Genomic DNA, 27215 nt, shown 5'->3' on the forward strand with positions numbered 1-27215 from the left:
TAAAAACTCCAGCAGCGCTGCTGTGTCTGATCCACTCATACCAGCACAACACACACTAACACACCACCACCATGTCAGTGTCACTGCAGTACTGAGAATGATCCACCACCTAAATAATACCTGCTCTGTGGTGGTCCTGTGGGGGTCCTGACCACTGAAGAACAGGGTGAAACAGATTGTAGAACTACAAAGTGCTTCTATATGGTAAGTGGAGCTGATAAAATGGACAGTGAGTGTAGAAACAAGGAGGTGGTTTTAATGTTATGGCTGATCGGTGTATAATAATATATAAAGATCAACAAGCTTCTTTTAAAAGGATTTTTTCTGGTTTTGAAACCTGACTGGAAGTGACTAGTTGAAAAGGCGGCAGCCTGTGATGCTGTCACATTCCCCAACCTTTTAAAGACATGCAGAAAGTGGACTGGCTGTCCTTAATGACCCCCGGGGGTGTGAGTAAATGAGCGAATGTGTGACTCCAGACTCACGGCAACCCTGCCAAGACTGACGTGGTTTTTATGTTAAAGAAATCTTAAAAATAGGCATGCATTTGTTTTGTTTACCACAGATTTTACATCTGATTTTCCTCCTACACACATTTCTGCACATGATAATCAAAACCCTTCCTTACAGGCTGCATATTTGTGCTGAATGTGATAGCCGGTGGTTTTCTAGCTCTGCTATAACAGTGAGAACGCTGGAGAAACATCATCTGCTTGCATTAATTCAGGAGAAAACACATTACACTTCATCTGTACAGTATAAATGATACAAATATACATCTTTAATCTGATATGACAGTCATGAGGGATGTGTTTGTTGTATTTTCTGCAAATATCTGAATCCGTGAGGACGGACGCTGTCTATCAGAAGTGGAGTTTATTGCTTTTGAAGACGGCTAAGTCGTATAGCACGCGGTGTAATGGATCCCTGGGACATCCATGCAATTAGAGACAAACGCTGGCCAGGGAGAATAAATGGTGTGATGGTGCGTCTCAGGTAAAAGGCTTCGGATGCCTCTGTAATTATCCGTAATGGCTGATAGCCTGCGGTCCTATAATGTTGTGCTCGACTCCTGTAAAATGAGCAAATACTTCAACGAAGACGCTCGCTTCTTATTCAGACCGGTCATTGTAGGCGAAGCTTGGGGAGTTGTACACGTACATTAGGGTTAATAGGGTTAGTTTAACAAATACAAGCTATTTTTTTATATTATATTTAGGGTTGGGCCAGCACAGCTTTTTTGTATTCTCCCTCGATCTGCATGGGATTCATGCTGGTACTGGTCATCTCACCTCCCAATAACACACATATGGTGAATTGGTTGTTCTAAATTGGACTGAGTTATCATAATATATATTAAGATATTTAGATATGCGTCTATACTGATGTAAAAATGATAAACATATTCCACAGTCGACAGGATAGCTTGGTGGATGTGTCAAAGCCTTTAACAGCAAAGTAAAAATAATGTTTATAAAAATGTGATAAATTATTCCAATTTAATTAGTAAAATACCTGGTTTGGATAAGTACACCAAAATGCCACACCCAGCTTATTGACCTCTTAACTAACAGCTGTAATGGCTTTAATTACTTAATAATAAAACCGGCTGTTCCTTGAGGATTCAGCTACTAGTATTGTGTGGTAACACAAAAAATTCATCATGGTTAAAAAAATTACTTTCAAAAAAGCTCCAGGATAAAGTTGTGAAAACACACAAGTTAGGAAAATGATACAAAAAGGTTTAAGAGGCTTTAACTACGCAGCTGAGTATTATTAAGCATTATTAAGAGATGGAAAGTGTATGGCACCAACAACACCCTGCCAAGATTGGGATGTGCCTCTTAACGTATGGCCCGCTCCGGAGGAACCTCACCCATCAAGAATTCTGTAACTTGTGCGCAGGATAAAGCGGTGGTAAAAATAAAATAATTTAATAGCCATAAAAGTGTGACAGCTCCAGCCTTGCCCTTCTCTTAGAGCACATGGACTTTCGTTGTCTCTTGATTTGCCCTCATCTTAATCGTGATCACCTGTTCCTTGTTGTGTAATCATTGTCATGTACTGTATATAAGTTACCCATGCTCCCTTGCTCATGTTAAAGTTTGTTAGTTGTCGGTTGGAGTAAAATTAGGTGTAAGCTTAGACTTAAACCCTCCTTGTAGCTTGCTCATGTAACCTTCATGTCCACGTTCATGATTGACCTTGTGACCTATGTTCTTTGCTAATGTTAGCCTTAGTCCATGTGCCTTGTCCTAGCCTGTCCTTGAGATCCATGGTCCTTGTTGTAGCTAGCTAGTATTACCTTGATGTCCATATCCTGACTTAGATATCCATGTTCCCTGTACAAGCCTGACCTAAGTAGAAACCTCTGTCTCGTCCTTGTATTGGTGCTTCCCATGGTGTCTTGCCCTTTGTGTTCTTCTTAGCAGTTAGCTCAGCTTTAATTTAGGATTTAGCATTCCTTGCTTGGTACAGATTAGTTTTATGTTAGTTTAGGGATTGATTCTGAACACTCGCAAGTCTTAGTTAGCATTTAGCATTAGGTTAACATTAGCCTTTAGTCTAGTCATCGGTGTTAATAGTGTAGCTGCCCCTTGTGATCACAGTGTGTTTTGTTGTCTTCAACTTCTGTTCTGTTCCTGCCTTGCCCTCGTCTCTGATGGGCGAACAAATGTGACAAAAAGCTGCTCCTTTTTTATGCATTTTGTAGCCAATTTCTATCCAAAACCTCTCCTAGATCTATATACTCTGTAAATCAGTGATACTCATTTTTATAGATGCACGATATGGCCAAAAATACGACACCTAAACATGAACTAGTTTCACATCTCATTCCAAAACAATAGGCATTAATAGGAAGTAGGAATAACAAACAATAAAGAAATGTATTAAATATATTTTACTTGTTATAATTTTAGTTTGATTAAAATTGTGGGTGTCTGGTGGGTGCAGCAGGGTTCTAAAACCCGGAATTTGTTGGTGTGAGAAAATGCTTCCCTCCTAATCGGCCCAGTTTATTTATTATTTATTAGGATTTTAGGTTGATGTTTTCCACTTCGGTTCCATTCATGACAGGACACGTAGTTACAAACCCTCACAGGCACGGGGAGAACATGCAAACTCCACACAAAAAGAACCCAGACCGCTCCAACTGGGAATCGAACCCAGGACCTTTTTGATTGCAACTGTGAGGCTACAGTGCTCCAACCAAGCCACCGTGGCACCCCCAAATATGTTCAGAATAGATATTGAATTCAGACTGGAGATGAAAAACCACAGAAAGCTTAGAAAGTACATCACATCCCTCCGAGTATCTTTATCAGGGAGATTATTCATCTCCTGTACTTCCTGAATTGAATATATTAGCACGTCTGAGACTTCAGGTGCCGTCTGGGATTGAAGTGCTTATAGTGTGAAGGCTTGTGAGGATTAGGTCTTACCCAATTAAATCAGCGGATTACTTCTGCATCCGAGCACCGAGAGGTCTTCAGCCTTCAGGCGGCGTTTACCAAATCCGGCACGCGCAACACGAGACCCGGCGTTTCTCCACGATCGTTCTTTAGTGACACCAACCTAAACAATGTAGCGCCATCCATCAGGTCCTACACATGCATCTGCTGACACTGTTTTACTCCAAACACACACCAGACTGAGTTCTGTTTACATCAGCTGGTGTGTCTGGAACAACTGAAGATTCTACTTCATCTCGACTGAGTCAAATAAAAGCGCTTTTTTAGTCTACTGCTTTAACCTTTTACACTTCTCATCATTTAAACCATTTTTTGCCTGAAACTGAATAAACCAAACAAAGTAAAAGTAATTAATAACACATATAGCCCTATATCCAACCCCCAGAAGTGGTTTATTGATTTTACAGTGTAATAATATAATCATAAGTCATCTATTTCTGTAAAGGATTTAGCAAAAATGCAGACAGTCCGCCTTATTATTAAGTTTAGGTGTTTTAGCCACACCGATTTATACCAGGTTTATAACATCAATTGTGTGAAATACATTACATCAGGGGTGTCCAAACCATTTTTGAAACAGCCCGTGAGGTTTTTTTAGAAATAATATTTAAGTTGTCCCACTGTGCAGTCACTTGTAATCTCACGGTTGGACTACTGCAACTCCCTGCTGGCAGGAGCTCCCATGTCCACTATTGCAACCCTTGCAACTCATTCAAAATGCGGCTGCTCGCCTGGTTTTCAACCAACCTAAACGCTGCCACATCACCCCACTGCTGCCATATCACCCCATTGCTGCCACATCACCCCACTGCTGCGTTCTCTTCACTGGTTTCCTGTAGCTGTACGCATTCAGTCCGCTCTGTACCACGCAACCTCCGAGCCACTAGTCTCACTCGACTTGATCCTCTTGAGGAAGACGAGCATCAAGGTTCTTCTCTGTACTTGCACCCAAGTGGTGGAACGAGCTTCCCCTGTCTGTCTGAACATCTGAGTCTCTAACTGTCTTTAAAAAACGATTAAAAACCTTCATCACCTTTTTACTAAACACTTAAGCTGACTTGTACTTACTTACTTACGTACTCTTATTAATTTCTTGAAAAAAAAAAAACACTTTGGTTCTAACAGGTTTTAGCAGATTTGTGTTCTTGGACTGTTGTTTACTTAAACTAGAGTAATGAAATGTTTACTGTGGAAGCTCTTCTGTAAGTCGCTGTAAGTGGATAAGAGAAAATGTAAATGTTAAGCAGGTTTAAATAAACTGTTTGAACTCTGGGTGGCGCTCTCACATGGACCCACCCCCCCTCAAAACATTAACGTTACACCCACATTAACGTTCACGAACGCAGAAGATTTCAGGCGCACTGGGAACATGGAAGTGGGTATGTTTAATAGAAGTATAATAATCTTCCCATTAGGGTTTTAAACTGATGCGTGAAATTGACAAAATCTTAGTTTACTCAACACTGTGGATGATAGATCATCGGTCACTCAGATAAAAAGGAAGTGGAATTGTTAATAATCAGGAGCTCTGTTATATTTGTATTTGTTTTATTATAAAATACTCTGTGGCCCCGTGTTTGTGTAATTTTACTCTATCTGGCCCCCAACATGAAAAGTTTGGACCCCCCTGCGTCACGTGCTTCCAACTTTGTGGCACCAGTTTAGACAGGGTTCTTTCTGTACTTCATAAAAAGCAAGGTTCATGGTTTGACAAGTTTGGTGTGAAGGAACTCCAGTGGTCTTTAAAGGGCCCCGAACTTCTAATCCAACAACAATTCTTGACCTTAAAATGCTCTTATGACTGAATGAGTATAAATTCTTGCATACACACTCCATAATCTTGTGAATAGCTTTGAGTGGAGTGTGTTGTATTCACATGAGGTGATTAAACTTTGACCCGGTTCGCTGTTGACCTTTACAAAGCTTCTCCAATAAGACGAACTGTTTGATATGAGGCGGTAAAAGCGACTCGGGCCGTATGAACAAAGCTTTACGTGACTTATTGTACTAAGAATTTGATTAGTGGAGGAACTTATGAGCAGTAATAATGAAGAGAAGTTAAGTGCTCCTGATTCCTTCTTTTACTACATTAAACCACATTAAGCTTTTTTTAACAATAAGCGTTTTAGACTCCGGGAGAAGCTGATTCTGATTCTCACAATTTCTCAGAACCTCGAGCTGTAACACAAGTTTAAAAGTGAAACAGGGAGGAAAATCCAGATAAACACAGATACATGTGGAGCTGTAACCCTGGATCTGACACTTATTCCACACTAATGCAGATTCGTCTCATATTCACACTTTGATGATGTTTTACAGCACCGCTCAAGTCGAGCGCTGAATAGAGCACTTCTCATGTGAATGCGCCCTGGCAGAAGTGGGTGGTTTAGATATCGCTATATTAACGTCGGGGCAGTACGGTGGCTCGGTGGATAGCACTGTCGCCTCGCAGCAGGAAGGTCCCGGGTTCGATTCCCAGGCGGGGTGGGGCGGTCCGGGTCCTTTCTGTGTGGAGTTTGCATGTTCTCCCCGTGTCTGTATGGGATTCCTCCGGGAGCTCCGGTTTCCTCCTACAGTCCAAAGACGTGCAGTCAGGTTAATTGGAGACACTGAATAGGTGAATGTGTATATACAGTGTATCACAAAAGTGAGTACACCCCTCACATTTCTGCAAATATTTTATTATATCTTTTCATGGGACAACACTATAGAACTAAAACTTGGATATAAGTTAGAGTAGTCAGTGTACAGCTTGTATAGCAGTGTAGATTTACTATCTTCTGAAAATAACTCAACACTCAGCCATTAATGTCTAAATAGCTGGCAACATAAGTGAGTACACCCCACAGTGAACATGTCCAAATTGTGCCCAAAGTGTCAATATTTTGTGTGACCACCATTATTATCCAGCACTGCCTTAACCCTCCTGGGCATGGAATTCACCAGAGCTGCACAGGTTGCTACTGGAATCCTCTTCCACTCCTCCATGATGACGTCACGGAGCTGGTGGATGTTAGACACCTTGAACTCCTCCACCTTCCACTTGAGGATGCGCCACAGGTGCTCAATTGGGTTTAGTCCATCACCTTTACCTTTAGCTTCCTCAGCAAGGCAGTTGTCATCTTGGAGGTTGTGTTTGGGGTCGTTATCCTGTTGGAAAACTGCCATGAGGCCCAGTTTTCGAAGGGAGGGGATCATGCTCTGTTTCAGAATGTCACAGTACATGTTGGAATTCATGTTTCCCTCAATGAACTGCAGCTCCCCAGTGCAAGCAACACTCATGCAGCCCAAGACCATGATGCTACCACCACCATGCTTGACTGTAGGCAAGATACAGTTGTCTTGGTACTTCTCACCAGGGCGCCGCCACACATGCTGGACACCATCTGAGCCAAACAAGTTTATCTTGGTCTCGTCAGACCACAGGGCATTCCAGTAATCCATGTTCTTGGACTGCTTGTCTTCAGCAAACTGTTTGCGGGCTTTCTTGTGCGTCAGCTTCCTTCTGGGATGACGACCATGCAGACCGAGTTGATGCAGTGTGCGGCGTATGGTCTGAGCACTGACAGGCTGACCTCCCACGTCTTCAACCTCTGCAGCAATGCTGGCAGCACTCATGTGTCTATTTTTTAAAGCCAACCTCTGGATATGACGCCGAACACGTGGACTCAACTTCTTTGGTCGACCCTGGCGAAGCCTGTTCCGAGTGGAACCTGTCCTGGAAAACCGCTGTATGACCTTGGCCACCATGCTGTAGCTCAGTTTCAGGGTGTTAGCAATCTTCTTATAGCCCAGGCCATCTTTGTGGAGAGCAACAATTCTATTTCTCACATCCTCAGAGAGTTCTTTGCCATGAGGTGCCATGTTGAATATCCAGTGGCCAGTATGAGAGAATTGTACCCAAAACACCAAATTTAACAGCCCTGCTCCCCATTTACACCTGGGACCTTGACACATGACACCAGGGAGGGACAACGACACATTTGGGCACAATTTGGACATGTTCACTGTGGGGTGTACTCACTTATGTTGCCAGCTATTTAGACATTAATGGCTGTGTGTTGAGTTATTTTCAGAAGACAGTAAATCTACACTGCTATACAAGCTGTACACTGACTACTCTAAGTTATATCCAAGTTTTATGTCTATAGTGTTGTCCCATGAAAAGATATAATGAAATATTTGCAGAAATGTGAGGGGTGTACTCACTTTTGTGATACACTGTATGTGTTTGTATGTGTGTCTGCTCTGCGATGGACTGGCGCCCCGTCTAGGTTGTTACTGTGTGCCTTGCGCCCATTGAAAAGCTGGGATAGGCTCCAGCACCCCAACCCACGTGAGCGGCACAATATCGCCAGGGTCCATTTGGCAGGGAGTTGGTATGTTCTCCGTGTCCATGCACGTTTCCTCCGGGTGCTCCGGAGTCCAATTTGACCAATTGGGAGTACTAAAAATTGTCCTAGGTGTTTGTGTGTGTGTGTGTGTGTGTGTGTTTGCTCTGTGATGGACCGGTGACCTGCTCGGGTGTTTCCTGCCTGTTGCCCAATGAATCAGACCCACCTTGACCCAATCTTGACCCAGACCAGGATAAATAGGTGTGAAAACAGATAATGAATGAATGCGTCAAGCTCTTAGTCAGATGTCCAAATACTTCTGGAAGCCTGTGCTGAACAGGATGATACAAATATTATTACTGAAGTATTTTATAAGTATTTTTTTATACAAAATGTGCTAATGTTGCTAATATTATTGTACTGTAAACATTCTGAGCTTTAAATGGTCTCCATGTGACCTGTAATGTAAAATGAAGGCTCTCAGATGTCTATAAAATAAGTTCTAAATGATATAATGAATAATTCATGAGAACAGCAGTTCTAAATATGCTGTTACTTATATAATAATGATGATTGATCTTGGACTGACCCGTGAGTCAGTCAAATTAAAGAAGTTAAACTTAATCTGTCGTAATCCCTTTTGGAACTGCAGTAAATTAGCATCGTGTTCTGCTAAAATCCAGCCTGGTTTGTAATGGTTATTTTTTTGTTGAGAGCTTTGCTTCGAAGAAGAAGAAAAAAAAAAAAAAAAAGTGCATTAATTCAGCGTAATCGCTCTGTATAATTGGCGTCGCACTTTAAAAGCCTTTTCACAAAATAAATACGGCCATAAAGGCGTCTATCCCACCGAGTCCTCAAGCAGCTGAGCTCATTAGCATAAACGCTTATAGATTGACAATATAGAAAGAAAACAAATTATTTTCCTGAATAGAAATAAGCTGCTGTTCTTATGAATTATTCATTATATCGTTTAGAACTTATTTTATAGACATCTGAGAGCCTTCATTTTCATCAAGTGCTCTCTGAAAGCAGATAATAACTTTCCCAATTATAATAAAATAAAATCATCATTTATGCATGAGTCTTTTTGTTCTTTTACGTTCGAATTCCTTCCAATTTGAGACATGCGCTTCCCGATGCCACTCCATATCACTGGTAAAGGCCTTCTGTCAGGCAACAAGTGTGTTTTGCTTTTTTACTGCACGCTGTCGCATTAAAATCAGCTCATTAATCGAGGAGATGACATGAGGAGAGAAAATCTCACTGGCAACCTGAATATAGCTGAATTAAGGCTCAGCGCTTAGGGTATTGGAATAATAACTGGTTCCAGTTTGCCACTGTTGGGCTCCTAAACAAGGCCCTTACCCCTCTGACAACTCCAATACACAACCACTTAGTGACTATATTACTCGCATCTTTGCACAATATTGCATTTTTGCACTTTACTCTTTAATATCTTTTGTACCCTTAACACTAAATTGCTTAGACTGTATAATGTAAATCGCTTCGGACAAAGCAAATGTACTGTCTTATTTACATAGAATATAAAACATTTTAATTTCAGCATGTATATAATGAAGGTTTTGAGCACCATAAGCTTTGCTTGGCCCCACAAAGGCTTGAGTCGTGACATAGAATATGTTTTTGGATATATATAAAACAGTGGCGGCTGCTGGTCTTTCAAAGAGGGGAAGCTCATTGTCGGCTTACATCATAAAATTTGTCAATTTATTTATACATAAATTCTGCCCTCCGTTCCTTTTCAAGAAAATGGCCTGAACTCGAACAAGGAAATGTTGAAATTATGTTAAACTGAAACAAATACTATGAGTGTGTTTTATTTACACAATGAACAATGGAAATGGTCAAGTAATTTCACCAAGCAAATACCAAGAAATGGGTTGCAGCAGTTTGTCTTTCGACTTCAAAATCCGCGATGGGACTGAAGCGCCCAGTGATTAAATGAAGGTGTAGATCTCAAAATAGCTGTCAATCAAAACGGGATTCAGCCTTTCGACTGACCCTCCGATCATCTTGCTGAAGCTGCGCGTCCAGACCCGGGGGCGGGACAAAATTGTGGCATTTATCCAATGACCGGCGAGTTTCGAAGCAATGAAAAAAACATTGCATGTTCCATGCAGTCCCATAGAAGTGAAGAGACGCTCAGCTTCTGCGGGCAAATGCATTGATGCTACGGGAATGTATGAGAAGTTCAAGTCAGTCGATTTGTGATAAGTAGCTGATTCTGAACGAACTCGTATTTGAGATGAACGTGTTTTAACGCATTTGTAGTCAATGAAATGTTAACACAACTGTACATATTTGACCATTTAATTTTTGACATTTTAGGGGAAGCTGAGCGGTCTTAGAGAAATCGCCAATGATAAAAAACTATAAAGTCAAAATATATCAAGTGTAAATTAGAAGTGGATAAATGAACAAGCAAATATTTTAGGTTGTAATATTATTAAGGAAGGGATTTTAATCCACGGTTCTCTAATGTTGCATTTGTTTCGGTTATAATCTGACCTTCTTTTTATGCTTCTATTCTCGACAGATACACCAAAATGAAGACCGCAACCAACATCTACATCTTCAACCTTGCCTTCGCAGACGCCCTGGCTACGAGTACCCTACCGTTCCAGAGCGTGAACTATCTCATGGGCACCTGGCCGTTTGGGGACGTCCTGTGTAAGATCATCATGTCGATTGACTACTACAACATGTTTACCAGCATCTTCACGCTGACCACCATGAGCGTGGATCGTTATATCGCCGTTTGCCACCCTGTGAAGGCGCTGGACTTCAGAACTCCTTACAATGCCAAAATCGTCAACGTCTGCAACTGGATCCTGTCGTCTGCCATCGGACTACCAGTCATGGTCATGGCTTCCACAACCACCACCATGCTCGACTACAACAGAGACCGTTAGTGCAGTTCATTTTAAAATTATACACATACACTGATCAGCCATAACATTAAAACCACCTCCTTGTTTCTACGCTCCACTTACCATAAAGAAGCACTTTGTAGTCCTACAATTACTGACTGTAGTCCATCTGTTTCTCTACATACCTTTTTAACCTGATTTCACCCTGTTCTTCAATGTTCAGGACCACCACAGAGCAGGTATTATTTAGGTGGTGGATCATTCTCAGCACTGAAGTGACACTGGCATGGTGGTGGTGTGTTAGTGTGTGTTGTGCTGGTATGAGTGGATCAGACACAGCAGCGCTGCTGGAGTTTTTAAATACCGTGTCCACTCACTGTCCACTCTATTAGACACTTCTACCTAGTTGGTCCACCTTGTAGATGTAAAGTCAGAGACGATCTATAATCTATCTATCTATAATCTATTTATCTGTTTATCTATCTGTTTGTCTATCTATCTATAATCTATCTCTGTCTATCCATCTATCTGCCTGTCTGTCTATCCATCTATCTGTCTGTCTGTCTATCTATCTATCTTTCTGTAATCTATCTATCTATCTATCTATCTATCTATCTATCTATCTATCTATCTATCTATCTATCTATCTATCTATCTATCTATCTATCTACGTATCTATCTATCTGTAATCTATCTATCTATCTATCTATCTATCTGTCTGTCTGTCTGTCTGTCTGTCTGTCTAATCTATCTATCTATATATATACAGTGTATCACAAAAGTGAGTACACCCCTCACATTTCTGCAAATATTTCATTATATCTTTTCATGGGACAACACTATAGACATGAAACTTGGATATAACTTAGAGTAGTCAGTGTACAGCTTGTATAGCAGTGTAGATTTACTGTCTTCTGAAAATAACTCAACACACAGCCATTAATGTCTAAATAGCTGGCAACATAAGTAAGTACACCCCACAGTGAACATGTCCAAATTGTGCCCAAATGTGTCGTTGTCCCTCCCTGGTGTCATGTGTCAAGGTCCCAGGTGTAAATGGGGAGCAGGGCTGTTAAATTTGGTGTTTTGGGTACAATTCTCTCATACTGGCCACTGGATATTCAACATGGCACCTCATGGCAAAGAACTCTCTGAGGATGTGAGAAATAGAATTGTTGCTCTCCACAAAGATGGCCTGGGCTATAAGAAGATTGCTAACAGCCTGAAACTGAGCTACAGCATGGTGGCCAAGGTCATACAGCGGTTTTCCAGGACAGGTTCCACTCGGAACAGGCTTCGCCAGGGTCGACCAAAGAAGTCGAGTCCACGTGTTCGGTGTCATATCCAGAGGTTGGCTTTAAAAAATAGACACATGAGTGCTGCCAGCATTGCTGCAGAGGTTGAAGACGTGGGAGGTCTGCCTGTCAGTGCTCAGACCATACACCGCACACTGCATCAACTCGGTCTGCATGGTCGTCATCCCAGAAGGAAGCTGACGCACAAGAAAGCCCGCAAACAGTTTGCTGAAGACAAGCAGTCCAAGAACATGGATTACTGGAATGCCCTGTGGTCTGACGAGACCAAGATAAACTTGTTCGGCTCAGATGGTGTCCAGCATGTGTGGCGGCGCCCTGGTGAGAAGTACCAAGACAACTGTATCTTGCCTACAGTCAAGCATGGTGGTGGTAGCATCATGGTCTTGGGCTGCATGAGTGTTGCTGGCACTGGGGAGCTGCAGTTCATTGAGGGAAACATGAATTCCAACATGTACTGTGACATTCTGAAACAGAGCATGATCCCCTCCCTTCGAAAACTGGGCCTCATGGCAGTTTTCCAACAGGATAACGACCCCAAACACAACCTCCAAGATGACAACTGCCTTGCTGAGGAAGCTGAAGGTAAAGGTGATGGACTAAACCCAATTGAGCACCTGTGGCACATCCTCAAGTGGAAGGTGGAGGAGTTCAAGGTGTCTAACATCCACCAGCTCCGTGATGTCATCATGGAGGAGTGGAAGAGGATTCCAGTAGCAACCTGTGCAGCTCTGGTGAATTCCATGCCCAGGAGGGTTAAGGCAGTGCTGGATAATAATGGTGGTCACACAAAATATTGACACTTTGGGCACAATTTGGACATGTTCACTGTGGGGTGTACTCACTTATGTTGCCAGCTATTTAGACATTAATGGCTGTGTGTTGAGTTATTTTCAGAAGACAGTAAATCTACACTGCTATACAAGCTGTACACTGACTACTCTAACTTATATCCAAGTTTCATGTCTATAGTGTTGTCCCATGAAAAGATATAATGAAATATTTGCAGAAATGTGAGGGGTGTACTCACTTTTGTGATACACTGTATATCTGTAATCTATCTATCTGTCTATCCATCCAGCTGTCTGTCTGTCTGTCTGTCTATCCATTTGTCTGTCTGTCTATCTATCTATCTATCTGTCTGTCTGTCTCTGTTTATCCATCTGTCTGTGTTATCTATCTATCTATCTATAATCTATCTATCTGTCTGTATGTCTGTCTATTCATGTATATAAAATCTATTTGTAATCTATCTGACTGTCTATCTATGTATCTAGAATAGAATAGAATTAAATAAAATAGAATCTTTATTTGTCATTGTACATTATACAACGAAATACTGTGCAGTACTTCTCAATGTAAATGAATCATATGAAAAATGAAAAACAACAGCAACAATCAATAAAAACAACACACAACAACACAGACATAAAACATGCAGTCAATAATAGCAGCAATATAAAATTGAGGAAAAATGCGAAAAGTGGTGCGAAAATGCATGAGTTCCTAAGGGTTTGGGTGGGGGGTGTACAGAGGGAGTGATGGATGTTACAGCTCTGGGGAAGAAGCTGTTCCTCAGCCTGCTGAATCTTTATCTCCACCCTGAAGGCAGTGGGACAAACAGTCTGTGTCCTGGGTGGGTGGGATCTTTAGTAATGTTGCTGGCTTTCTTCTGGAGGTGGCCAGCGTACACTGAGTCCAGGTCTGGAAGCGGACTTCCTGTGATCCCCTGTGCTGTTCTCACCACCCGGGCCAGGTCCTTACTGTCTTATGCTGTACAGCTGGCATACCATACAGTCATACAGAGACAGAGGATGCTTTCAGTTGTGTTTTTGTAAAAGTTCACTAGTAGCTGAGAGGGGAGTCCGGCCTGCTTTATAAGGTGGGGGATGTTCAGAGCCCAGGTGAGATCAGCTGTAATGTGGAGTCCCAGGTACTTGATGTTGTCCACACGCTCCACTTCCTTCTCATGTATAAATAGGGGGGCGTGTGCTGTCCTTCTGTTTGTCCTGTAGTCCACAATTACCTCTTCAGTCTTGGTGGTGTTCAGAACCAGGTTGTTGTCCAAGCACCACCGTGCTAGGTGAGCCAGGTCAGTAGTGAGTCCCAACGTTGTTTGATATGAGACCTATTACTGTGGTGTCATCAGCATATTTTACAAGGGTGTTGGAGGCATGGATGGGGGTGCAGTCATATGTGAAGAGGGTGAAAAGGACTGTGCTGAGCTTCATGGAATGGGTTTCCATGGCCGAGCAGCTGCATCCAAGCCTTACATCACTGAGCGCAATGCAAAGCGTCGAATTCAGTGGTGTAAAGCACGCCGCCACTGGACTCTAGAGCAGTGGAGACGTGTTCTCTGGAGTGACGAATCACGCTTCTCCGTCTGGCAATCCAATGGACGAGTCTGGGTTTGGCGGTTGCCAGGGGAACGGTACCTGTCTGACTGTATTGTGCCGAGTGTACAGTGTGGTGGAGGGGGGATTATGGTGTGGGGGTGTTTTTCAGGAGTTGGGCTCGGCCCCTTAGTTCCAGTGAAAGGAACTCTTAATGCTTCAGCACACCAAGAGATTTTGGACAATTTCATGCTCCCAACTTTGTGGGAACAGTTTGGGGATGGCCCCTTCCTGTTCCAACATGACTGCGCACCAGTGCACAAAGCACAAGGTCCATAAAGACGTGAATGAGCCAGTTTGGTGTGGAAGAACTTGACTGGCCGGCACAAAGTCCTGACCTCAACCAGATAGAACACCTTTGGGATGAATTAGAGCGGAGACTGTGAGCCAGGCCTTCTCGTCCAACATCAGTGTCTGACCTCACAAATGCGCTTCTGGAAGAATGGTCAAAAATTCCCATAAACGCACTCCTAAACCTTGTGGAAAGCCTTCCCAGAGGAGTTGAAGCTGTTATAGCTGCAAAGGGTGGGCCGACATCATATTAAACCCTATGGATTAAGAATGGGAGTCACTCAAGTTCATATGCGTGTGAAGGCAGACGAGCGAATACTTTTGGCAATATAGTGTACCTCCCCAGGACCATGAAGAAAAAAACCCTGTTACTGCATAAAACCTCAGGATGATTTGATGGTAGATGTGATGAATGTTTTAATGTCAACCATAAGATCCCCTAACAACCAAGAACTTCATGTCCAGACTCCACGATGCACAGCAAGGGTTGACTGGAATACAGCAGAAGGAATTTAGAATTTTGGACACAATTGTTTGGCCACAGTGACAAGAAGAACCCTATCCTCACGGTCAAGCATCAAGGTGGTCAGTGATAATGTGGGGGTATTTTTCTGCTGGCAATCCTGACCGTGTGATTGAAATGATCGATTGACAGAAACACCAAGGCATTCTGAGGATAAATGTGGTGTCTTATGAAGTAAAAATGATCCCAAACACACTTCCATGTCAACCAAATACTGGTTGAGGAGTCAGTACTGGAATATCCTGCAGTGGATCTTCTCAGTCCTCAGATTTAAAACCCATCTTTGGAGTAGTAGCGGTTTCAGCATGAAAGCCATCAAACCTCAATGTGCTGGAAGCTTTTGCTCGAGAAGGACAGGTGAAGATTCCACATAAGAGGCATCAGAAGCTCGTTAGCACTTACCGAATTTGCTTATTAGAAGCTACATTGCCTGGTCAAAAAAAAGGTCACCACCTGGATTTAACTAAGCATATAGGTAAGAAACGGCTTCAATTTGCTAGGGAGCATAAAGATTGGACTCTGGAGCAATGGAAGAAGGTCATGTGGTCTGATGAGTCCAGATTTACCCTGTTCCAGAGTGATGGGCGCATCAGGGTAAGAAGAGAGGCGGCTGAAGTGATGCACCCATCATGCCTAGTGCCTACCGTACAAGCCTGTGGGGGCAGTGCTATGATCTGGGGTCGCTGCAGTCGGTCAGGGTCTAGGTTCAGCAACATTATGTGCCCAAAGAATGAGGTCAGCTGACTACCTGAATATACTGAACCACCAGGTTATTCCATCAATGGATTTTTCTTCCCTGATGGCACGGGAATATTCCAAGATGACAATGCCAGGGTTCATCGGGCTCAAATTGTGAAAGAGTGGTTCAGGGAGCGCGAGACATCATTTTCACACGTGGATCGGCCACCACAGAGTCCAGACCTGAACCCAATTGAGGATCTTTGGGATGTGCTGGAGAAGACTTTGCGCAGTGGTCCAAATCTCCCATCATCGATACAAGATCTTGGGGAAAAATTAATGCAACTCTGGACAGAAATAAATGTTGTGACATTGCAGAAGCTTGTGGAAACGATGCCACAGCGAATGCGTGCCGTAATCAAAGCTAAAGGCGGTCCAACCAAATATTGGAGTGTGTGACCTTTTTTTTGGCCAGGCAGTGTATCAAGGCACAATGTTTCACCAAGTACTGAAGCTGAGAGTTGGCTAATATTGGTCAAGAGAACAAGATGTTTTACATTTAAACTCAAAATTATTGTCAACTGCTTGTATGTATCAGTAAATATTCTTTCTCTGTTTACTGAGACGTCCTGTTCTTGTTTATTTTCATTCAGCTGAATGGATTGTTTAGCTCTATCTGGCTCAGTATGAAAAAGTAATTATCAAACCGGAATATAGACTTTTGTGCATCATCAATAGTGATTCATCTTTTGGTCATTTCATTTTGATGTCTACCACCACATCCTGCTAGGGGTCAGGGTGGGTCCTGTTTCCCAATAATTACTGGGCACAATGCAGTAACACACCATGGACAGGGTCAATCCATCACAGGGTCTCAACGGCAAACAAAATCTTTACACCGAAGTACTGATTTTATTCATTTGTGATTTATGTTATTTAACCCCCCAAAACCCTGTAAATTGATTTTTAAGGATTAATTAGATTATTTATAGGTTCAAGCTTTTGGTTCTAGCCAGGATTTCAGCTTTGTGGTTTGGATCACTGACTGCTTTATAACCCTGTGTTGCCTCAGCTTAAGCTCACAGACAGATTACCTTACATTTAGTTTAGGTTCTTACACTGCAAACCACCCTCACCCCATCACACTAGCACCGCCATGTTTGACTTTTGTCATACTGTTCTAACTATAAAAATGTGGAAACTGTGGAAAACCTGCTGTTCTTCAATGGTCAGGACCCCCACAGGACCACCACAGAGCAGGTATTATTTAGGTGGTGGATGATTCTCAGCACTGCAGTGACACTGACATGGTGGTGGTGTGTTAGTGTGTGTTGTGCTGGTATGAGTGGATCAGACACAGCAGTGCTGCTGGAGTTTTTAAATACCGTGTCCACTCACTGTCCACTCTATTAGACACTCCTACCTAGTTGGTCCATCTTGTAGATGTAAAGTCAGAGACGATCGCTCATCTATTGCTGCTGTTTAAGTCGGTCATCTTCTAGACCTTCATCAGTGGTCACAGGACGCCGCCCATGGGGCGCTATTGGCTGGATATTTTTGGTTGGTGGACTATTCTCAGTCCAGCAGTGACAGTGAGGTGTTTAAAAACTCCAGCAGCGCTGCTGTGTCTGATCCACTCATACCAGCACAACACACACTAACACACCAGCACCATGTCAGTGTCACTGCAGTGCTGAGAATGATCCACCACCTAAATAATACCTGCTCTGTGGTGGTCCTGTGGGGGTCCTGACCATTGAAGAACAGGGTGAAAAGGGGCTAAGAAGATGTATGGTAAAAATTATGTTTATTACCCCTGATTCACAATTCCCTTTTTACTCTTGTCTGCAGCATCTGCAGGTATCGTCGACTGCACTCTGATATTCCCACACCCATCCTGGTACTGGGAGAACCTGCTGAAGATCTGTGTCTTCATTTTTGCCTTTATAATGCCCGTCCTAATAATCACTGTGTGCTACGGCCTGATGATCCTGCGTCTGAAGAGCGTCCGCATGCTGTCCGGCTCCAAGGAGAAGGACCGTAACCTCAGGCGCATCACACGCATGGTGCTGGTGGTGGTGGCCGTCTTCATCGTCTGCTGGACCCCTATCCACATATTTGTGATTATCAAGGCCCTGGTGACCATCCCTAACTCTGCTTTCCAGACCATCACCTGGCACTTCTGCATCGCACTGGGCTACACCAACAGCTGCCTCAATCCAGTCCTCTACGCCTTCCTGGACGAGAACTTCAAGCGCTGCTTCCATGAGTTCTGCGTGCCCAGTCCGTCCGTGCTGGACCTGCAAAACTCCATACGTTCCACTCGCACCCGGAACCCCCAGCGAGAGGCTCAGTCCAGTCCAACGGCAGACCAGACCAACGGGAAGTTATGACTAGCGGTGGAGATGTCGTCGCTGGATTCACGCTCACAGCCCAGTGTTGACATCAACTCAGAACTCACGCAAGTCACTACCGGTCTGTAAGAACTGTGCAAATGGAGGTGGCAGCCGATTCTAGAGCCCTTTCATTAGCTGTATTATATATGCTAACAACAAAGAGCGTACAAACGGCAACACAAATCCAAAGTAACGCAACTGTGTGCCCTGTTTATTCTTGTCTAATGTTAATGTGGCAGTAGTATCATGAGGCCAGCCACCTTTCACTTAACAGGATTTATTATCTGGGGTCAAGATATCAGTGGCACTAAAATTCAAGCACAGTTTTTGTAACGTTAATCCCATAATAAACATGTAAACAGGCCAGGTTTTGATTAGGACAGTTTTAACCCTTTGATGCACAATCTGGGTCAAAAGTGACCTGACCGAGTTTTTATTTTCTATATATTTGCAATAAATTAATTTAGCCATTCAAGCTTCCAGGAATTCCTCAATTAACTTGTTTTTGATCATCACAAATCCTTATTTCAGTTTCATATTTTTTACTTTTTTAATAAAAATCATTTTTGTATCACTACCCTTCTAATGCACAACATGGGTCAAAATTGAATTTGATAGGAACTACTGACATTTGTAAGTGTTTGTACTGTAGTCAGAAACATATTTACTGATCTTTTGAACGATAACCAAGGATTAGGCTCTTGAACTTCACTAGTTAGAGAAATATGTCCAATACTATTAGCTTGCTAGATGTTAGCATATTCTATTCTGGATAGCTTTTATTAGCTATTAAAAGGACAGTAAATACATGAATAACTGACTAATGTGCATATGAAAATAGTCTTTGCTTTTTAATAGCCTTTTTCAATGTGTTAGGACAGCTGGTCTCTGATGCCGGTGATCTAGACTATGTGCCACAGGGCAAAGATGGAATTGAGGGTGTGTCTGTGAATCCATCTCACCTAGATGAAGAAGACATCTTTGATGACACAGAACACTCATTTGAGTCCTCTGAAGAGGAAACTCAGACTCAGTCTAAAAAATGGAGTAAAATGTGTCTTACTGGAGCTAGCATCCCCCATTCAGGGCGGAACAAGAAGCTAAAACATCTTGAGGAAATGCCCAGGACCTGCATTTGGTTCAACAACTGTTTTACCAAAAGATATATTAATCAGTAACAACGTCATTGAGGACGTTCTGAAGAGCAACAGCAGCAAAAGGAAACGAGTAAAGAAGTATTGTCAAAGAAGGATGTGTGGCTTTTATTGGCTTGACCCTGCTTGCATGGGTAGACAAGAGCTGGGATGTGACTTTACAGGAACTCTTTCTGGATCCACTGCAAAATCCAATGTGCAAGGCCACCATGACAATATGACCATGGAGAGCTACGTGCGAAAGAAGGGAAAAGCTGTTGTCCTCTTGAGCACCCATCATGATGACACTGTATCTATATGATCTCATCAGTTTTACGTTCAGTCACATTCACCAATCTTCACTACAGTTCAATATCAGTGTTAATTTGAATAAATACGTTATTACAGTGTTTTTTCATTTTATTTCATCACACTTGCAGACATGGGTCATTTTCGACCCATGTGTGTAAAGCTGATGTAGTAATACAAAAACTATTTTTTGTTCATAAAGTAAATAAATAAAAATGTAAATAATGATTAAAGCTCATCAAAAACAAGATGTGTGATAAACACTTGGAACAATAAATGGTGAAATAAATTGATTTCAAAATATATACCAAAAAGATACAATACATGAAAAAACATAGGAAATGAATATGGGTCGTTTTCGACCCATGTTGTGCATTAGAAGGGGTTTGCTTAGCTTGTGCATCAAAGGGTTAAAAATAGATATTACCAATTAATTTCGCTTTTTTAAAAGTAAGAGAGCACACTGTTATAACAAATACATTCCTTCAAACACTACAGTCCGTTCTGTAGATTATATTTTACAAGGGAAAATCTTTATTTTTACTACATTGTTTTTATTATTTGCTTATAATATGATCAGACTCGACTAACATTTGGTGCTTTTTACTCAAGCATACATTGTTTACTAGTGATTTCCGGCTGCGTCTCAATTTGCAACCTTTGTCTAAAGTAGTGCTTAATGAAACCAGTCAAATTGCATTAATTAGGTATACTTTTTAGTGTAGTAGTGTGCGATTTGGGACACGGATGTTTAGTTCGCGTTTTATAAGTGTTCTGGTTAACGAGTTCATGGCGTTTAAAGCATGCTTTAATAAATTATCCAGCACATTTACAGAGCTAATAAAATAGAGCTTATAAACGCCCTTTTTACTAACATAATATTGATTTGGCAGTAGTATCATGAGGCCAGCCACCATTTCCTTAACAGGACTTTCGGTGGCGCTAAAATTCAAGCAGTTTTTTTGTAGTTTTTCCCATAATAAACATGTAAACAGGCCAGGTTTTGATTATGACAGTTTTAAAAATAGATATTACCAATTTATTTCTCTTTTTTAAAGGTAAAAGCACACTGTCTAGCTCCAATGTCCCATTATTCATCGATTATAACAAATAAATGTCTTCAAACACTACAGTCCGGTTTGTAGATTATATTCTATAAGAAAAAATATGTATTTTTAGTACATTATTTTCCTTATTTGCTTAAAATAAGATCAGACTCGACTAACGTTTGGTGTTTTTTTACTCAGGCGTACATTGTTCGCGAGTGATTCCCGGCTGCGTGCTTAATGAAACAAATCAAATTGCATTAATTGGGCATACTTTTTAGTGTAGTACTGTGCGATTTGGGACACAGACAAGATCTACTACCACTCATATACACTGCATGTATATATCTACATATTCAACCAATAGCATTTTAGCATATTAAACATCCACTTACACTTACTTATAATTCATTAATAAAAACATTGGCGGTCTGGTCCCACTGTGGTTTACTAGACGCAACGTAAAGCCTCCACATGGTGGCATACATGGACAAGCTCATTACGTGTTTATATACCTGTAAAATTAGTTTAATTCATTATTATTATTTTTTTCTGCTACTCGGGACCCAAGGTTTGAGAAACTCTGTCTTGTACCACACACTGGCACTGAGTCACAGGAAAAAGGATTTTTTTTCTGATTCACTTCAAGGTTCATAAAGCTGGATGATGAGACTCTGAGCTCTGATGAGGTTCTCATACGAACTGTTTGACATGATTTATTCTGGAGTTTGTATTTCAAAAGGTTTTATAGGTTCTAAAATGTAAAATTAATGTAAGATTGTAAAGTCTCCCCGTGTTTTCTTTATTATATTATAAGAAACAGAACGTTTGTCTTTATACCCAGTTCCTTTTAAAGGCTTATAATCCCCATTTCTTTTCTATGCTTAAAGTATGAAATGTGTCACATATTGTAAATATTTTTATAAGAAAACAGTATTTATATTTATCAGAAATAACCAGAGTTGTATTTCATGTAAATGTAAAATTTATATTCATGTGTATAATAGAACTCATTGGTCAGAAGGTGTTGGTTCTTTTTTCTATAATGAACTTTTGTAAATATGTTCTGTGTGTTATGTACGTTTTTTTTTATATGGGATACTGTAAGAAGGACACTGTGCTAATATTTTATAAAATACGGTTTCTAATGTAAGATCTAATAGAGTACTCTTTAAGAGGAAAGGTTGCTGAGGTTTAAAGATGTTTATTGTGTAAATCTGGGTTTTTTTAGTCGGTTGATGGTTGATGGATTGATGGTTATAGTATAAAAACAAAACCAGGTGAAGGACCATAAACTGACCCATGAATAGACAAGGTTCTCTGACGTTCAGTTCCATATTGCTTAAAGAAAAGTCTGTATAAGAGTTAGGTTGAGTTATTTAAATTACAGAATAGGATTTAATCCTTTGTCATAGACAAGCTTTTTATAAACACATTTTACTTTTAAAACTACTCATTGTTGCTGACTGCTAACATGTATTGTTGTTTTATCTTTTAATGAATAACAAATCAGCATTTTAGTAACTGGCTGTGGGATGGATGTACTACTCTTTTGTACCTGAAATCAATTTAATTGCATTCTGTACAAAAAAGTTGCATGATTTGGATAAGGATAATCTAGGGGCAGATGAATGCCTTTATTTGTCATATATACACTGATCAGCCATAACATTAAAACCACCTCCTTGTTTCTACACTTTGTGGTTCTACAATTACTGACTGTAGTCCATGTAGTTTCTCTACATGCTTTGTTAGCCCCCTTTCACCCTGTTCTTCAATGGTCAGGACCACCACAGAGCAGGTATTATTTAGGTGGTGGATCATTCTCAGCACTGCAGTGACACTGACATGGTGGTGGTGTGTTAGTGTGTGTTGTGCTGGTATGAGGGGATCAGGCACAGCAGCAGCAGTCAGGGGTCCTGACCATTAAAGAACAGGGTGAAAGGGGGCTAACAAAGCATGTAGAGAAACAGATGGACTACAGTCAGTAATTGTAGAACTACAAAGTGCTCTGCAAAGTGGAAGCCACAACCTTTTATTGGTAACTCGCAGCTCGACCCAGTAGGCTTCCACTGTCCCAGTAATGATACCACATGTCAACAAGCAATGTACAGCTGTCTTATTTTGTCTTGCAAACTGTAATCGTCGTGTTCAGTCCATGATTAAATCGGACATCTTTTTAATTGTACAGTGAATATTATTCTGTGTGACTGTTACACAGCGTGTTTGGTTTATATATATATATATATAAGCAGATGCACATTGGAGTTAAACTGTAGTGTGAACAATTCATTGCATTACATGCAGATCTCATGCTTCTGTGGTGACATGCATGATTATGCAAATTCTGCTTTATTTCCATAAAGAATGTACAGTATATTAAAATACACGCTCTTCACCTGCATGTGGACGTTCTGTTTCACCTGGTAAGATATGTACAAAATCTTTTAATTTTCAGATAAACACACATTAAAATCTTCACACACAACATCACTGAGGTTTTTTTATGGCAAAATAAATAATCTGTTGTGAAATTGGTGTCGTGTTTCTGTACCTGAATGGAATATGTAGCACGGTTTAGAAAAATGCAGCTCTGCGGTCAGCAGTAGTTCAACCCTGGTCATTTAGACAACTCAGCTTTATTGCTAAATGTAAAAAAGAGATGTTATAAAAGTTATTAGTCACTAATTTCACTACTGATGATGAAGTGATGAAGTTTTCTTGGTGTCATTCAAAGCATCTCAGTTATTATTCTCTGACCCGACCATGACAGAAATACTGAGCAGTTACTGAGCATGAAAAGATCTTTTTATTCACCTTAAAAAAACTGATGAAAAGATAAAATTGTTAATTACTCATGAGAAGAAATTACACAGATTTTATACAACCCCAAATCAGAAAAAGTTGGGACAGCATGGAAAATGCAAATAAAATAAAAACACAGTTTCTTACATTTACTTTGAGTTTTACTTGTTATCAGACAGGATGAACCTGAGATATTTCATCTTTTATCTGCTCAACTTCATTTCATTTATTAATAAACATCCATTCCTGCATTTTAGGCCTGCAACACATTCCAAAAAAAGATGGGACGGTAAAGCATTTACCACTTTGTAATAACGCCGTTCCTTTTCACCACTTAAAAGACGTTTTGGCACCGAGAAGACCAAGTGATTTGGTGTTTCGGGTTTTATTTTGTCTCGTTCTTCCTGCAAACACGTTAGAACATGTGCAGCAGTACGGGGGGTCGTCGTTGTTTCAAAATCCTCCACACGTTCTCTATTGGGGACAGGTCAGGACTGCAGGCAGGCCAGTCCAGTACCCGTACCCTCTTCTTCCTCAGCCACGCCTTTGTAATGTGTGCAGCAGGTGGTTTTGCATCGTCTTGTTGAAAAATGCTGGACGTCCCTGGAAAAGACGACGTCTTGAAGGCAGCACATGTTGCTCTAAGATCTCAACGTACTTTTCTGTATTAATGCTGCATCACAGAGTGTAAATGACCTTTACCAAGGGCACTGACACACCCACATACCATGACAGACCCTGGTACTGACACACCCCCATACCATGACAGACCCTGGTACTGACACACCCCATACCATGACAGACCCTGGTACTGACACACCCCCATACCATGACACACCCTGGTACTGACACGCCCCCATATCATGACAGACCCTGGTACTGACACACCTTCATACCATGACAGACCCTGGTACTGACACGCCCCCATACCATGACAGACCCTGGCACTGACACCCCCCCATACCATGACAGACCCTGGCACTGACACACCCCCATACCATGACAGACCCTGGCTTTTGGACTTGTTACTGATAACAGTCTGGATGGTCCGCACACTGCGTCCATTTCTTCCAAAAAAGAGCCGGAATGTTTATTCATCTGATCACAATACACGTTGGTCCATCCTAGATGCCTCAGAGCCCAGAGAAGTTGACATTGCTTCTGGACATGGTTAACATACAGCTTCTTTTTTTCATCTCATTACTACCCCTAAATTGCCCTCGTCCCAACTTTTTTTGGAATGTGTTGCAGTCCTGAAATGCAGGAATGGATGTTTATTAATAAATGAAATGAAGTTGAGCAGATAAAACATGAAATATCTCAGGTTCATCCTGTCTGACATCAAATAAAAATCAGTGTAAGAAACTATGTGTTTTTATTATATTTGCATTTTCCATGCTGTCCCAATTTTTACTGATTTGGGTTATATAAATTTGTTCATTTAGACTCAGTATCTGGCTCAAGTGTTGAACTTTCTGGTGGACGTTCTGTTTTACCCGCCAAGATATTTTTAATTATTAGAAAAATGCACAAAAAAATCTTCACACACAGCATCAAAATATATTCAGCGGTACCTTAACACTCGACGTCAGTTGGTTCTGGGAGTGGCGTTGAGTTTTAAAGATGTTGAGTTTCAAGGTTTTTTTCCCATAAGGATGTTTGGGAAACCTGTTAATGCGTCCGTGGTCCCGTGGAACTGCATATATTTTAGTCTAATGTAAAATAATGAGGTTGTTTTTGACACTTATACACTGAAAATAACACAAATATAATATAAAAACACTGAAATACAATTAAAGCTGCACTTTACTTCTTTATTGTTTATGCTTTTTAATTGTGGAGTTGCTTGATCTTGGAATACCGTATTCCATTCAGTACCAGCACATTCACATCGCTTTTGCGCTTTTTTACCGCTTGTGCACCAGCTGTGAATGCGCCGGTACTGAACGGAATACCGTATTCCAAGATCAAGCATCACCACAATTAAAAAGCATAAGGAAATAATAAAGAGGTAAAGCTAAAGTGCAGCTTTTATTGTATTTTATATTGATTTTTAACAGTTTTTAAATTGTATTTCAGTGTTTTTATATAGACTTATTGTACTAAAACCACGAGCGAGAAATTTGATTAGTGGAGGAACTTATGAGCAGTAATAATGAAGAGAAGTTTAGTGCTCCTGTCTCCTTCTTTTACTACATTAAACCACGTTAAGCTTTATTTTAATAAGAAGCGTTTTAGACTCTGGGAGAAGCTGATTCTGATTCTCACCATTTCTCAGAAGCTGGAGCTGTAACACAAGTTTAAAAGTGAAACAGGGAGGAGAATCCAGATAAACACAGATACATGTGGAGCTGTAACACTGGATCTGACGCTTATTCCACACTAATGCAGATTTGTCTCATATTCACACTTTGATTATGTTTTACCGCACCACTCAAGCCGAGCGCTGAACAAAGCGACTGTTCATTGTTAATTTGAAATTAAATAAGAGGAAGAACACATCGAGTTTCAGGGTACAAATTTCTACACGAAGGACGTCAAGTTTCAAAGATTTCGAGTTTAGGGGACGTCGAGTTACAAGGTACCTCTGTATATTGTGAAGTTGTGTGTGTTTTACTTGAATGGAATATGTAGCACGTCTGAGAAATTCAGCTCTGAGGTCAGCGGTAGTTCAGCCCTGGTTGTTTAGACAATTCAGAGATTCATGTGTTGCTTAGTTCTGGAAAGTCGCTCTGGATAACAATGTCTGCTAAATACTGGAAATGAAAATAGAAATGGAAATAGAAAAGCACAGGTCTGATCCTGTTGAGAAAAGTGACCAAAACTGAGGGTGAAATTGACTTTCAAGTGACCATTTACTAAGATTCTTGTAATAATGAATCAAATACAGAACAGTGATGAAACAGGATTTCTTGCTATTTTATTTTTCCCATGTAGTGAACAGAGCACATTATCCGCACTCTCCTTACATTCAGTTACACTATACAGCCAACACTCATATCAAGATCAGGAAAACCTGATGGACCTCTTGCTTAGTTTCGTCCACTAGAAGATGACCGACTCAAACAGCAGCAATAGATGAGCGATCGTCTCTGACTTTACATCTACAAGGTGGACCAACTAGGTAGGAGTGTCTAATAGAGCTGTTCTCTGAGCTGACCATGACAGGAATAAAGCAGTTACTGAGAATGACTGGATGATAAATTAATTTACTGAATATCATGAGAAACAATCTATTTATTTAAACTAAAATACGCTGATGAGAATATAAAATCATTGATTACTCATGAGCAGAAATAATACAGATCTAAGAAGTTACAGTAAATCAGTACATTTAGACTCGATGATATCTGGCTCAAGTGTCCAACTACAGAGAAGAGAGCAACGACAGTATGGAGGTGAACATACACCTATCAACCATAACATTAAAACCACCTCCTTGTTTCTACACTCACTGTCCATGTTATCAGCTCCACTTACCATATAGAAGCACTTTGTAGTTCTACAATTACTGACTGTAGTCCATCTGTTTCTTTGCATGCTTTGTTACCGCCCTTTCATGCTGTTCTTCAATGGTCAGGACCCCCACAGGACCACCACAGAGCAGGTATTATTTAGGTGGTGGATCAT

General features: G+C 41.0%; 1 protein-coding gene across 8 annotated transcripts in view; it reads left to right on the forward strand.

Moving 5' to 3' along the window:
* The window catches only part of oprm1 (opioid receptor, mu 1), a 56985-nt gene extending 38427 nt beyond the window's left edge, over positions 1-18558 (forward strand). The window contains exons 2-4 of one of the 8 annotated variants that reach the window (XM_062995317.1): positions 10365-10735; positions 12022-12033; positions 17757-18558. In XM_062995317.1, the coding sequence (XP_062851387.1) occupies positions 10365-10735; positions 12022-12033; positions 17757-18289 (916 nt within the window). In that variant the 3' untranslated portion in view covers positions 18290-18558. Of the gene's footprint in view, positions 1-10359; positions 10736-11467; positions 11484-12021; positions 12034-14972; positions 14981-16051; positions 16071-17739 lie in introns of those variants that run through there. The other 7 variants (XM_062995320.1, XM_062995321.1, XM_062995322.1 and 4 more) reach the window with 7 other exon arrangements.
* The last annotated feature ends 8657 nt before the right edge of the window (positions 18559-27215 follow it).

The sequence above is a fragment of the Trichomycterus rosablanca genome, chromosome 5, assembly GCF_030014385.1.
Source record: "Trichomycterus rosablanca isolate fTriRos1 chromosome 5, fTriRos1.hap1, whole genome shotgun sequence".
Classification (NCBI taxonomy): Eukaryota; Metazoa; Chordata; class Actinopteri; order Siluriformes; family Trichomycteridae; genus Trichomycterus; species Trichomycterus rosablanca.